Here is a 12033-nt window from a genome sequence, read left to right as displayed (position 1 = left end):
AAAAATCCCAAACCTTCCACACATACCTGTACTATGTGTACTACATTCCAGATGTGGAATCCACTGTTTAAAACAGAGTATCTCCTTTGCTTGAGATACTGTACCAGTTTCTGTAAAAGGACCTGAAGTTTATAGTTCTGGTTTAGTAGAGTCAAGAAGTACATTCCACTGCAAAACTGGAGCTATGTGCATGCTTAAGTGCTCTGCTGAATTAGTTTCTTGTAACACTGTCCTCCTCCACGGTGGAGTTCATGCAATAACTTTCCTGGTCACTGACAAAACAGCATTTGGACATAGGAGACAATTGTTGAATAGGTGTTCCTTCTACAAGCTTTTGAAATGAATACTTTATTACTTCATACAAGACAGTAAAAATAATAAAAATAATCCCACAACTTCTAATAAAAATTAAAAGGATTTAAAACCAAATCTTATTAAAATGCTAAAGCAACTTTGCACTTAAAACCAAACTGAAGAAATACTATATATACACACACTTTTTAATGAAAAGATTATGATTTTCTACTTGATATCAACAGGCACTCTTCATTCATCATCTGCAGGAAACTAGGTTAGGTCTCCACAGGCCACAGAGTTATTAAGTAAGTAAATATGCCACTGCTTTTGTGCCCTCCTTTTATTTCCTTGCTTCTTCAGTCTCATCTGTCTCTCTCTCTTGATGCTCTCTTTCCCACCTCATTTCTTTCAACTCTTGTCTGTACTTCCGTTCAATGAATCGTTTCTGATGGGCCATCTGGGGAAAGTTATCTGACACAAGGAGAAATATTTTACATTAATAAACAAACTGGTAACACAGAAAGCCTCAGCTCTTTTATATCTATTTAAAAAAAAAACCAAACAAACCAAAACCAACTCTGATGACATTAGGGATAGGGAGGAATAATGTTACTTCCATTTTCACTCATTTATTTCTAATTATCCATGGTAAACCAGGGCTGTGTGTCATAAGGCTTTGGTTTCTTTATGATTTACACATTTGTTTCCCCTGCTGCAAAGCACTGCTAAATTTAATACACTCACCAACCTAGAGTGCAAAATCCTGGTAAAGTAACATGACCAGGCATTACCTGGATTTTACATTCTGTTCCCTTAGCAACAGGTGGCTCATACTGAAAACCAGATGTAAGACTACTGTCAATACTTTCAGGGCTTTTTGTCTTGTTCTCACCGCAAAAACTGAGAGCCACTGGCTTGAAGCACTAAACAGATATTTCTATTAAACAGATATTTCTATTATTACTATTATTTTAGATCACGCACAATGCACTAGATGCCCCACATTCTGGCAGGGTTCCTAATGGGAAAGTAACAGTGTAGCTAAATGGAAGGCAGGAAAATCTGTTCCTGAAAAAGCTAATGCTTAGCTACAGACCAGAATCCAGCCTTGGAATAGTCTAAGAGCAGGGATGAGTGGAGAGAGGCTAAGAGAGACCAGACAAGGCTGAGGTGATGCAGAAACAGCTCGGGGCGAGCGGTTGCTCCTGCTTTCAGACATCTGTCCATTGGCTTGCACAGATGTACACTAGCTAGGGCTGAGGCTGCAAAACCAGCTCACATAACTGAGGGGAATGTCCCAAAATTCACTGCACAGCTGACAGAATGTGATGTCTCACTCATGACCATGGTGCTGTCACTCCTATGTCTCTCTGTGTTGCAGAGATCTGCACCCTCCAGCTGGTCAGCAAACGTAGAAATGGGAGAGTATAGGGCAGCCTGCAGCTGGTGGCAAACCCTGCTGGGATCACACGGAGTTCTGGGCTCAGGCTCCCTGCATGTGTCTGAGCTGAGTGCAAAAAGGTTACTACACTGGCCTTTAAAGCCATGCACATCTGGGAGATCTCTTGGCAAAGGACTGCTCTCTCTCTCTCTACCTGGCTACCAAGAGAGAATACAGCTGAGGATCCTCAGGGAGGAGTCCTTTTGGCACCAAGTTCTCTTTCTGGGTCCCAGGCAGCACAGGCTTATTCAGCTAGACAACACAATGCAGAAGCCACATAATCTACAGAATGACTTTCTCCTGTTTCATTTTATTGGCTGGTGAAATTTGTGCTTTTTGTTATATACTACAGGAATAGAAAGTTTATTCATCAGATATTTACAACTCGGGCATAGGAGGGCATGTTTGTTTAAAACAGAAAACAATCTAAACAAAAGAAAATTGTTTTAAAATTGCTGCTGTTTTTAACAGCACTAAAGTTGTGCTGTGTAAGTGCTTTGTTTAATGGAGTTCTGAGATATTTTGTTGCTCATGTGCACCATAAAATGAAAATCAGATTTTCAGCACTGTGCCTGTAATGTGATTCTTCTGAAAACTCTGAAGAACTTGGCTTGGTAGCAACCTGTTTGCTTATAAACCCTTTAAAATGTCAAGAAATAAATTTATGAAATAAACTCATCATGGCTCTCACATAGATACATAAACATATATATGAAAAATACTCTTACTACTAGTTAGCTACTTATTTATCAAAAAAAAAAACAAAACAAATAAACCCAAACCCCAAAACCCCCTACACTCCATAAACATACAGGCACCTGTTCTATTATATATAAGGGCTGTGAAGCCTCCATCCCTAAAGGCAGTCAAAACTCGACTGGTAAGGCACTGACAAATATGACCTAACTTGAAAATTTGCTCTATTTTGAGGGGTGGCTGGAGCAGAGACCTGTAGAGGTCCACAGTATTCTAATAAATATGTATGTCACAGCAGAGCTGTGAAGTCCTTGGACTGATAAAAGATGAAGCTCACAGCTCTGTGAATGGTGATATTGTCACCAGAAAAAACACCCAAAGAAAACTCCAGTAACATTTTGCAGATATTCAGCAGAGAAGGGAAGCTACATTTTTCTACTTGTCAAATTTACTGGTGGTGAGAAGTAGATGCCTAGCAGATGGATATAAAAAAAAATTCTGAATTACAGGGATTCATTGTCTTCTGAAATTTTTAAGCCCTGGGATTTCCAGATGCAGAGATAACTGACTAAAAACTTTTGACATCTGATGAACTGCCTGCCTCTCCTTTGAATCAAATGCAAAAATATACCTCCCCCATATTCTTCTGAATACACAAAATGCTTGTAATCTATTTGCTCACAGTATGTTCACACCTGGCACTAGTTAAACTGAACAAAGTTCTTCTGCAAAAGTTTGAAAACACTCATTCCTTTCATATCTGAGATTCCACTGCAACGAATGACAGCTCCCACGCTGGCTATCCTGTGCATCATTTTGAGAGAGGAATACTGGATCCTCAGGTGATACAAGTCATTCTCAACAGCTAAATGTTGATTTACATTAGTTGGGGATCTGACCTAGTCTACTGTATTATCTGAGATCAAATTTTATTTTCTCAATTGGCAACTGAAAATTAATTTTCCTCCTCTCTGAAATTAGAGGATGAGACACCCACACCAATACAGACTAAGCAGTCTCATCCCACTGCATATTCAAGCACAGGAAATTTGAGGCTACACCACTACTTAGAGGGTCCCTCTAAGCTGCCACCTCTGTAGCTGATCCACTCCCTTGACAAAATATCTATTGATAACGTCAACTTCACCTGTTACAAAATTCTCTTCAAAGTACTAAAACACACACCTGCTGCTTAGAAGATGACAGCGTTCAGTATACACATTCTGTTCTAATCTTATACCCCACAAAGCCTGGACATCACATTGCTGAAGACCAAGGATCTATATTATAAATAATTTTATATGATGGCCAAATATCTTACATTTTTCAAGTGCGTCCATTGCAGCTCCCATTTCTGCTTGCTGAATACTGTGAAAGTCAAACAAAACCATGTTATTTGAGATCTAAATTGTACAGAGTAAACTAAAGTTTCTGACAAAGTGGAACACTAGTTACTCTTTTGTAATAAAACACTTTGGATAACCAGCAGTTAGTAATTCCCAGAGTGTATGATGTATCAGCCTTTTCATAAATGTGTGAGCAATAGCACTACAGCTCCAGTAGAATATTTTTAAACTTAGATCAATAACACTAACAGCATATTTTAGTCCATTCTTCACTGAAGCACTTCTTTTACTTGAGAGGAGAAAAGGAACAAAATCAGAGGTGTGAACGCTATAAAACAAGTGATATTTTTATAACCACCACCAGATTTGGTCGCAGAAAATAGGATGAGGTCTTTGGGGTTCATGCCTGAAGTCTTTGCAACTTTAGAAGCTGTTCTAAAATGCCTAGAAGTAAGAGCATCATAAAAAAAAACCCGAGAGCTTTGCACCCTTAACTTGCCACCTTAAGTCAGACAGTAATCTAGTAGCAAAGGCAAAGATAAAGTCACTGTTTCCTGGAAGCTGTTCTGCAGTTTCTAATTTGAGAGCCACAAATTGGTTAGCATTGCAGCCATCTTGTAGGCAAGCTGACCAAAAAAACCTTATGACCCAGAACTATAGAGACATGGAACCTTGCAGGTACTCCTGAGGCAGAAACTCAGAATAGCTTCAAGAAGGCTCTATGGCTTTCCTCTTCTAAGGCCAAGCACACACTTGTCTATCTCCATGACTAGCCATTTTGGACACTCAAATTTTAATGTCATGTGGTTCATTTTTCACTATACCTTGGGCCTTTCCCACATCCTATCCTTTCTCCTTTGAAGTAAACAGCTACCGTGTATGTCCTGGCATGAGACGGTCCCACTGTCTGCAAAGTCCTGAAATAAGAAAGACACCATTTATTCAAGCAGGAAGTATTAAAAAACAGAATCTATTTGTGGTAGATACATCACCAAGCTTTCAATAACTATGGAGGAATTAGTGCAAAGCACAGAGCAAGTGTTGAAAGATGCTCGTATAAATCACACTAACCCAGAGATTACTAGTATGGTGTGCAATGAAAAGGAGTAATTTACATAAAATTCACCTTGTTTATATTGGTTATATTTATTACTCTAGGTTCACTCAGGAGCACCGTATGAAAATTAAAACTTCAACCTATGAGGAAAAATCTAAATTATAACACAAAGTGCTTAAACACTGTGAAAATACTTGTAATAAAGTCATATAAATTGTGCATAGCTGTGCAACTGCAAATAATAACACCAAGATGATTATTGTGTGCACTAAAATTTTAGTCCCTGAGAGCTGTGCAGTTAGCAAGGTTCTAAAAGGACTTTATATTGGACAGGGATGCTTTCTACATACTGAATTTTCACAGTACAAAGAAATTTTCCATCAGCTTTGAAAAGTTAGTTTGTCACAAAAGATTTTGTCACTTGAACTAAAGTCTAGGACATGCATCAACAACCATCTAAAGGGGAAAAAAGATAATTCCTTAGACATGTAATGACTTGCTGCTTTTCCTGTTTCTTCCTGCTGTCCCGAATCTCTCCCCACTGTCAGTTCAAGTTCTGTCTACTACCTTGTTTCTTTTTGGAAAGAGTACCAATTTCACGCCAATTTTTAAGGTATCTAACTATAGTTCTCTGTCTCTACGTGCTGTGACAAGAGTAAATAAAACCCACCCCAAATTTAAAGGCAATAGTACTGACTGCAGTGAATCAGATAACCCCAAGAAAAGGAATTTAGCAAGATAATAGGAAGATAATAGCATATTTCTATGTTTAAGCTGTATTAAGAAAATCAATTTATCACAGAAAAAAAGTCCTCAAACATTTGGTACTTGACACGCAGTGGGTTTTACAAGAATCAGGAATTGTTTTTATTGTATTGCTCTCCCTCACTCAAGACAAAGCCATGCGCCCTCACCCAGAGACACTGAGGAGTCAAGGTTTGCAGAGCATCAGCAGCAGTGCTGAAGTGATAGATCTCTGAAGTGTGCTTTGTCACTGTAACTGAACTGCTACAGTCCACGGAAAAACTTTCCTTCAGGAAATGTGACAAATGCACTTAGACTTTCCTTGTCCATACTTTTTGATATAATAATCTTAATAACACAAGTATTGGACTTTCATAGCCTTTATCTCTTCATTTGGGTACTAACATTGTACTCATTCCTATATTAATTGAATGGATAGGGATGAAATACACAATCTGAAGTTTATTATTGCCTTTTTGAAGCAGTTATTATGCTATTTTACAGACGAAAGAGAGAAGGGAGATCCATCCCATCCACCTTCAGGTATCATCCTGGCCTGTGTCAGAAACAGTGTGACCAGCAGGAGTAGGGAGGTGATCCTGCTACTGGACTCAGCACTGGTGAGACCACACCTTGAGCACTGTGTCCAGTTTTGGGCACCACAGGGTAAGAAGGACATGGAGGTGCTGGAGTGGGTCCAGAGAAGGGCAGTGAGGCTGGTGAGAGGGCTGGAAAACATGCCTTATGGAGCCTGGGTTGAGGGGACTGGGGTTGTTTAGTCTGGAGAAGAGAAGACTGAGAGGAGACCTTATTGCTCTCTACCACTACCTAAGAGGAGGTTGTAGTGAGGCTGGTGTTGGTCTCTTCTCCCAAATTACTGATGATAGAATGAGAGGAAATGGCCTCAAGTTGTGCCAGGGGAGGTTCTGATTGGATATTAGGAAGAATTTCTTCCCTGAGAGAGTGGTCAGGCACTGGAACAGGCTGTTAAAGGAGGTGGTGGAGTCATCAGCCCTGGAGGTGTTAAAAAAATGAGTAGATGTAGCACTTGAGGCTATGGTCTAGTGGTTAGGGAAAGCTTGGGAGGTAAGGTTATACCTGATCCTAGAGGCCCTCTGCAACCATATTGATTCTATGATTCTATGAAATTTCATACTCTTACTGAAAACAGAATGGAGGTATCTCAACTTCATACCTGAACAGCCACTGTTCCATTCATTTAATTTAAAATACTGTAATTCCTTACATTAAATAAGAACAAATATAAAATGATGCCAGTGAAACACTCCATACAAACATAAAAATTCTCTTTTCCCTTTGATCTGTACAAGACAAGATAAAATGCTTCCTTGCAATGGCTTAAACCTCTAAAAGCATGGAAATCATTGGTCTAGTATTTTCCATCTTCAGGCAAAGAGAGACTGAAGGGCTTGAATAACTACAATAGTATCAAACTATGGGAAGGAAGTAGGGTGACTGATCACATCTTCCTCCATACACAAGAAAGGTTGATAATCAGCTTGTATCTATAAGATGTCAGTTCTTACTTGTAAAGAGGAATGTCTGGCTCTTTTCCTTCTGTCCTGAGAGTCAAGCAGCACTGTTGAAGCTGAGATTTAGGATCATTCCAATCTTGATTTAAAATAAACTCCTACAAGAAGTTCACAAAGATGCTGTTATGATTGAGAGATCGTGGTAAGTAAGTCTCAAAGGTGATAATGTATTAAAATATAATGGCAGGAAAGTAGGAACCTGACTGATCTTACCTTTAGACGTGGAAAAAAGCATACGTTCATGAAAGTGTGAACATACTCCAAATCTTTATCAATGTACAGGGCAGCAATAAAGGCTGGGAAAAAAAAAAAAAACAAACAACCAGACAGTACTGTCACTTATCCAAGGAGAACATTAATGGCTTGCACTTTTAGAAACAAGTATCTCTGAGTACTCTAAAGCTATATTCAATTATATTTCACGGCAGTGATCTGACGAGGTTATTACTATCCTGCATACAAAGGAAAAAAATAAAGTTGACCAAGAGATTAAGTGACTTACCCATATCCACTTTATATCCACTCAGTCATTTAAAGAGCTAAACACAACACTCAACTCCTAATCTCACTTTTTAACCAGACTATGGATACTTACAAATAAATCACTACTCAGTATCGTAAAACATTTTAGATATAAATCACTCCTGTTTGTGTGCTATTTCCATTTGCTTAGAGGATTTGACAAAAGCCAAGGGGTCTGAATGGCTCACCAAATATATCAAAAGATACAAGACACAGATTAACTTTCTTTGCAGAATATTTATCACTGTTTCTACCTTCTTTGACAAGAAGGTATCACAAACTTCCATAAATGGACTAAAAAGATTTTAATTTCCATGCATCTTTCCCTCTTGTGGAATGCTCATTTTGAGACGTCCTAAAACGCAATGAAATGAACCACAAATATTCACCTGCTATCTCTGGACCTGGTCATCATGACCCCTCAATTTCTAAGCCTACAACTTTACAACGATGCCTCCTTCATGCTTTCCTACAGATTTCAAAAATGTAGGCTACCATTCAAAAATCTGGCTTCCAAAGCTACAGGCATAATTAATTTGAAAACATGAACATACATTTTTAATAGTGATTTGGGGGATTTCTAACAGCTTTTTTAAACAAGCCCCAAGGAAAAATAAGTTGTATAAGTACTAAGTTGTTAAAAACAAATTAACTCACATTCCAAGAGATCAGCCAAAGTCTTAGTTCGAAGAGCTACAGGTCTTTTTGTCTTGTCATTAGTGATGGCAAATTCTTGCATACCCAGCTCTTCTGCTACCTTGGCCTGTGTCCTGTTGTTCACCAAAGAACTTCTCAGTAGCTGCAACAGAAAGAAGTTTCAGTCAATTGTAAAAATTAGCAATACCAAGCTATGAAAAGTAGGGAGTGCTGAGTTACTTTAACTCTTGTAGCCTCTCACTTCTCTCAGTTTAATGGCATTTTATTTCAGCACACTTCAAATGATTTACATCAACACACTCATTCTTTCTCCTGCAGATTTCTCCTTCTGTTTCACTTCTTATCACTAAATTTTATTTACTCTATGGACACATCACTTCTGTAGTTTAAGTGAAGTCTTGCATTTAAAAAGCCTGTTTGTGAGCTTCAGTGCAACCGTGTATGATCTTGTCATCAGCCCTGTACTTTTTCAGCTAATCTGCAATTTTCTAGTTTAAGTAATGCACAGTTAAACTCATTTTTCTACATAAAGTATAAACACACAATGTTCTGTAGTCTATAAAGCAGTCCCCAGTGTCCACGAAATAAGAAATAAATAGTAATTAAAACTAATGCACATTAAAGCAAAACAGTGTGGTGTTTTAAAACAAGCAGATGAGGAAGCTGCTCCATCCATTTGGCCAGGGAAGAAAATGTGTACCAGGACAGTCTCTATGTACTGTTTGCTTTACTGATGGTAGTATAGCTGAGCCAAAGCATCCCTGACAAAGATTTGACTCCAATATTTTCAAGGTATGACAATGTCCAGGACTCCTGGTTCTCCAGCAGAGTTCCCTGAAAAGCTTAACCCTGGCTCTAGGCAGATTGCTTGAACAAATACAGAGTTCAGCAAAAGATACAACCCCATACAGGTTAAAGATGCATTTTGGAATTTTAGGGTTTCATACAATTTTCTAAACCCCTTGTTAAGGTGATCTTTTTTTCCTGCTTGTTTGCTTTTACTTTAAATGAAACAGCAGTAATTTAAGAAGTTACGGATATTATAGGAGGTGAGGATGAGAGGGAAAGAATGTCTCTCTTTTCCACTGTTTCTATGTAATCTAGAGTTGAGAAGCTGCATATTCATTTTTTCTCTCTTTGTCTTCCATATCACATTTGTTCAGCTTATTAGATCCAAGTTATATGCTACCTTGCTCCAGTATGTCAACTGAGCTTATGAAAATCAAGATTTATTTGCTGCACTTGATACTTCATCTCTGACAACAGATAAATAAAGAACAGTATGTTCATAATTTGTTTGGCAATGATATATGAAGCAGATACTCACAACTTTATCTTCATAAACTAGGCAGACTGCAGACAGGATTATTACCTGCTTCCCTAACATCTGCTTAAACTCATCTTCTACTTGTTGCTTTCCAAAATTTTTCCTTTTATGCCCTTAGGACAAAGAAACCATGCTCTCTCCACCAAAGGGCTAGGAATGATAAGCAACCTACAAGACTCAAGTGCAGTATCACATGACAAAAAGCTGTTTCTTGTAATGGGGGAAGAAGGATCTCTTTCTGCTGTGGTTGCAGAGGATTTTTTTTTTTGACAGGACTCATGATCATGACTAGTAGTCTCATGAAACGAAGAGTAATGTATACACCACACAGTGAGTTAGAGACGGAAAAACCCTCCAGTTACCCTTCTGGCACTGTGGTTATCAGCCTGCTCGATACGACAATTTGCCTCCTCTACAAGTGTGATCTAGAAAGAAATAGAATTCCCCTTCATGATACAGGGAAGACATGGTACCTGTGCCTTTCCAGCAACCTTTTCACAGCTAGTCTCCACTCTGGCAGCACACAGCCTACATCATTGTAGATGCTGTAATGTGTGATGGGTGCTCACCTGGAGCTTAACTCTAATTACAAAGCAATTTCTTTTCATTTTTCCACCTTCACACATCATGCCACCTCCCGTGACTGTTGCATAGGCCAGTACTGGAGAAGCTGTACCTTCCAAAAGCCAACAAAATGTCACCCTCTTTTTTGGAAGATCACTTGGTTATCTCAAAATATGTAGACAAGACTACATTCTCCTTTCTTTTTCTTGAATATAGTTAATATACAGACATCTCTCCACACATAATCACTACACGCTGGGAAGCCACACTGCCAATCAAGTGGAATCTTCCCATCCTTGACCAAAATTGTTCTCAACACTACAGACACCACTCATCTGATGTTTTGTTATTACTTTAAATGTATGCTCCGAGGTGACAAAAAAAAGAGCTCAGTGTTTGCCATTTTTCTTCAGATCCCACATAATCAGTCTCCTTTCTCACAAGTCTCATTTCATTTGTCCTCAAATTTAGACACATTCTAAGACAATTTTCTTTTTCACTGCATGCAGATCCCCAGAGTTGAAATTTTATTCCAGGCATTGCCTATTTCTCCATATCTTTGTGTGTTTTCAGCATCCATTCCACTCTAACTTTGTAGTTTCCCCTACAAACTTGGACTGTGCAACTTGTTCTATTGACAACTCACCAATCACTAAGTTAAGCAACACAGAGACATTCTGATCATTGTTCTGAGTATTTACGCCTAGTAATATCAACACTTCATATCCTTCAAGCCAAATAGTTTCTGAAAGATTTATCTTACTATAACAACACTACATTCTTAAAAGTCACCTACAAAGCAAAAAAAACCCCACCAGTCTTGGATTTCTGCCCTACGTTTTTGTTTCTCTGAAGAATTAATATGAAAAGGCTCTCCTCCTTTTAACTTTTACCCCAAAAGTTCAGGTTTTATCTACTTAATGGTGCAGAAGAATCCATAGAAAAAGAAAATGAAACTTAAAAACTGGTGAAGAAAAATTAAAATTTTTTTAAGTCAGAGTATGTACTTTTTTTCTTGTAAGTAACTTTAGCCCCAAAGACCAAAGCGTATTCCGGAAAACACATTGCCTGCTAGAGACTTAGCATCACCATCCCTTTACTGAGCTGAGAAAACCACTCAGAGTAGCTAAGAAACCTACAGTGCTACTTCCCAATTTTAACTAGAAGGCTTGACTCATATTCCTGATACACATATCACTTTTTTATTCTAGTCAAGACTTGAAAATTAAGAAAAAGTTTAGAAAGTCTAAGAAAATGTCTTCCTCACAAACAAAGCCGCAGCTGTCTAGTGGCAGTACTGAATGAATCAATGAGGAAAAAAACCTACATGTACTGCTCCCTTACATCTGCAGTACCATAAATTGCTGAAAGATCCCCAAACTGGGATGTTCAGAGCCCAGATAAGAGAGGCTAAAAGGCTACAGCAGTCAACAACAGGTGACGATAACAACGGTAAAATGAAATTCAAAAGCTACCACAGGAGCTCCAGACTGAACACAATAGGAAAGGCAGACAAAAACAGATTGCAAAAGTTTCTTATCAGAAAACATAAACCTGCCTGGTTGCAGGTTCAACAGACTAAGATTAACAGAATAAAAAAATTCAGATGATGTGCCTATGTAATTTTAACTAAAGACACCCATCTTTAAATAAGAACTAGTCTTATCTCCCAATTTCCTCACTGACATCCTCAAAATTATTGATCCATTTCACAAAAATTATTGCACTGAGCTCATAAATCCCCATTTCCTAATTGCAGTGCTCATGACGTAAAATTAACAAAGCCTTATTACGAGCAGTGGTTGCTGAGGCGTCTTTTATTAATCAAA

General features: G+C 38.3%; 1 protein-coding gene across 1 annotated transcript in view; it reads right to left on the bottom strand.

Annotated features, from left to right (window-relative positions):
* Positions 1–321: 321 nt before the first annotated feature.
* Positions 322–12033, bottom strand: part of DROSHA (drosha, ribonuclease type III) — a gene marked incomplete at its 5' end in the record, with an annotated part of 52076 nt that continues 40364 nt past the window's right edge. The window contains 6 exons of the mRNA XM_008942095.1: positions 322–768; positions 3756–3802; positions 4605–4697; positions 7129–7232; positions 7348–7430; positions 8314–8455. Of these exons, the coding sequence (XP_008940343.1) occupies positions 638–768; positions 3756–3802; positions 4605–4697; positions 7129–7232; positions 7348–7430; positions 8314–8455 (600 nt within the window). The remainder of the gene's footprint in view (positions 769–3755; positions 3803–4604; positions 4698–7128; positions 7233–7347; positions 7431–8313; positions 8456–12033) is intronic.

The sequence above is a fragment of the Merops nubicus genome, unplaced genomic scaffold (assembly GCF_000691845.1).
Source record: "Merops nubicus isolate BGI_N331 unplaced genomic scaffold, ASM69184v1 scaffold1836, whole genome shotgun sequence".
In the NCBI taxonomy this organism is placed as follows: Eukaryota; Metazoa; Chordata; class Aves; order Coraciiformes; family Meropidae; genus Merops; species Merops nubicus.
Note: the sequence above shows the minus strand (reverse complement) of the source record. Positions and strands in the feature narration are given on the sequence as shown.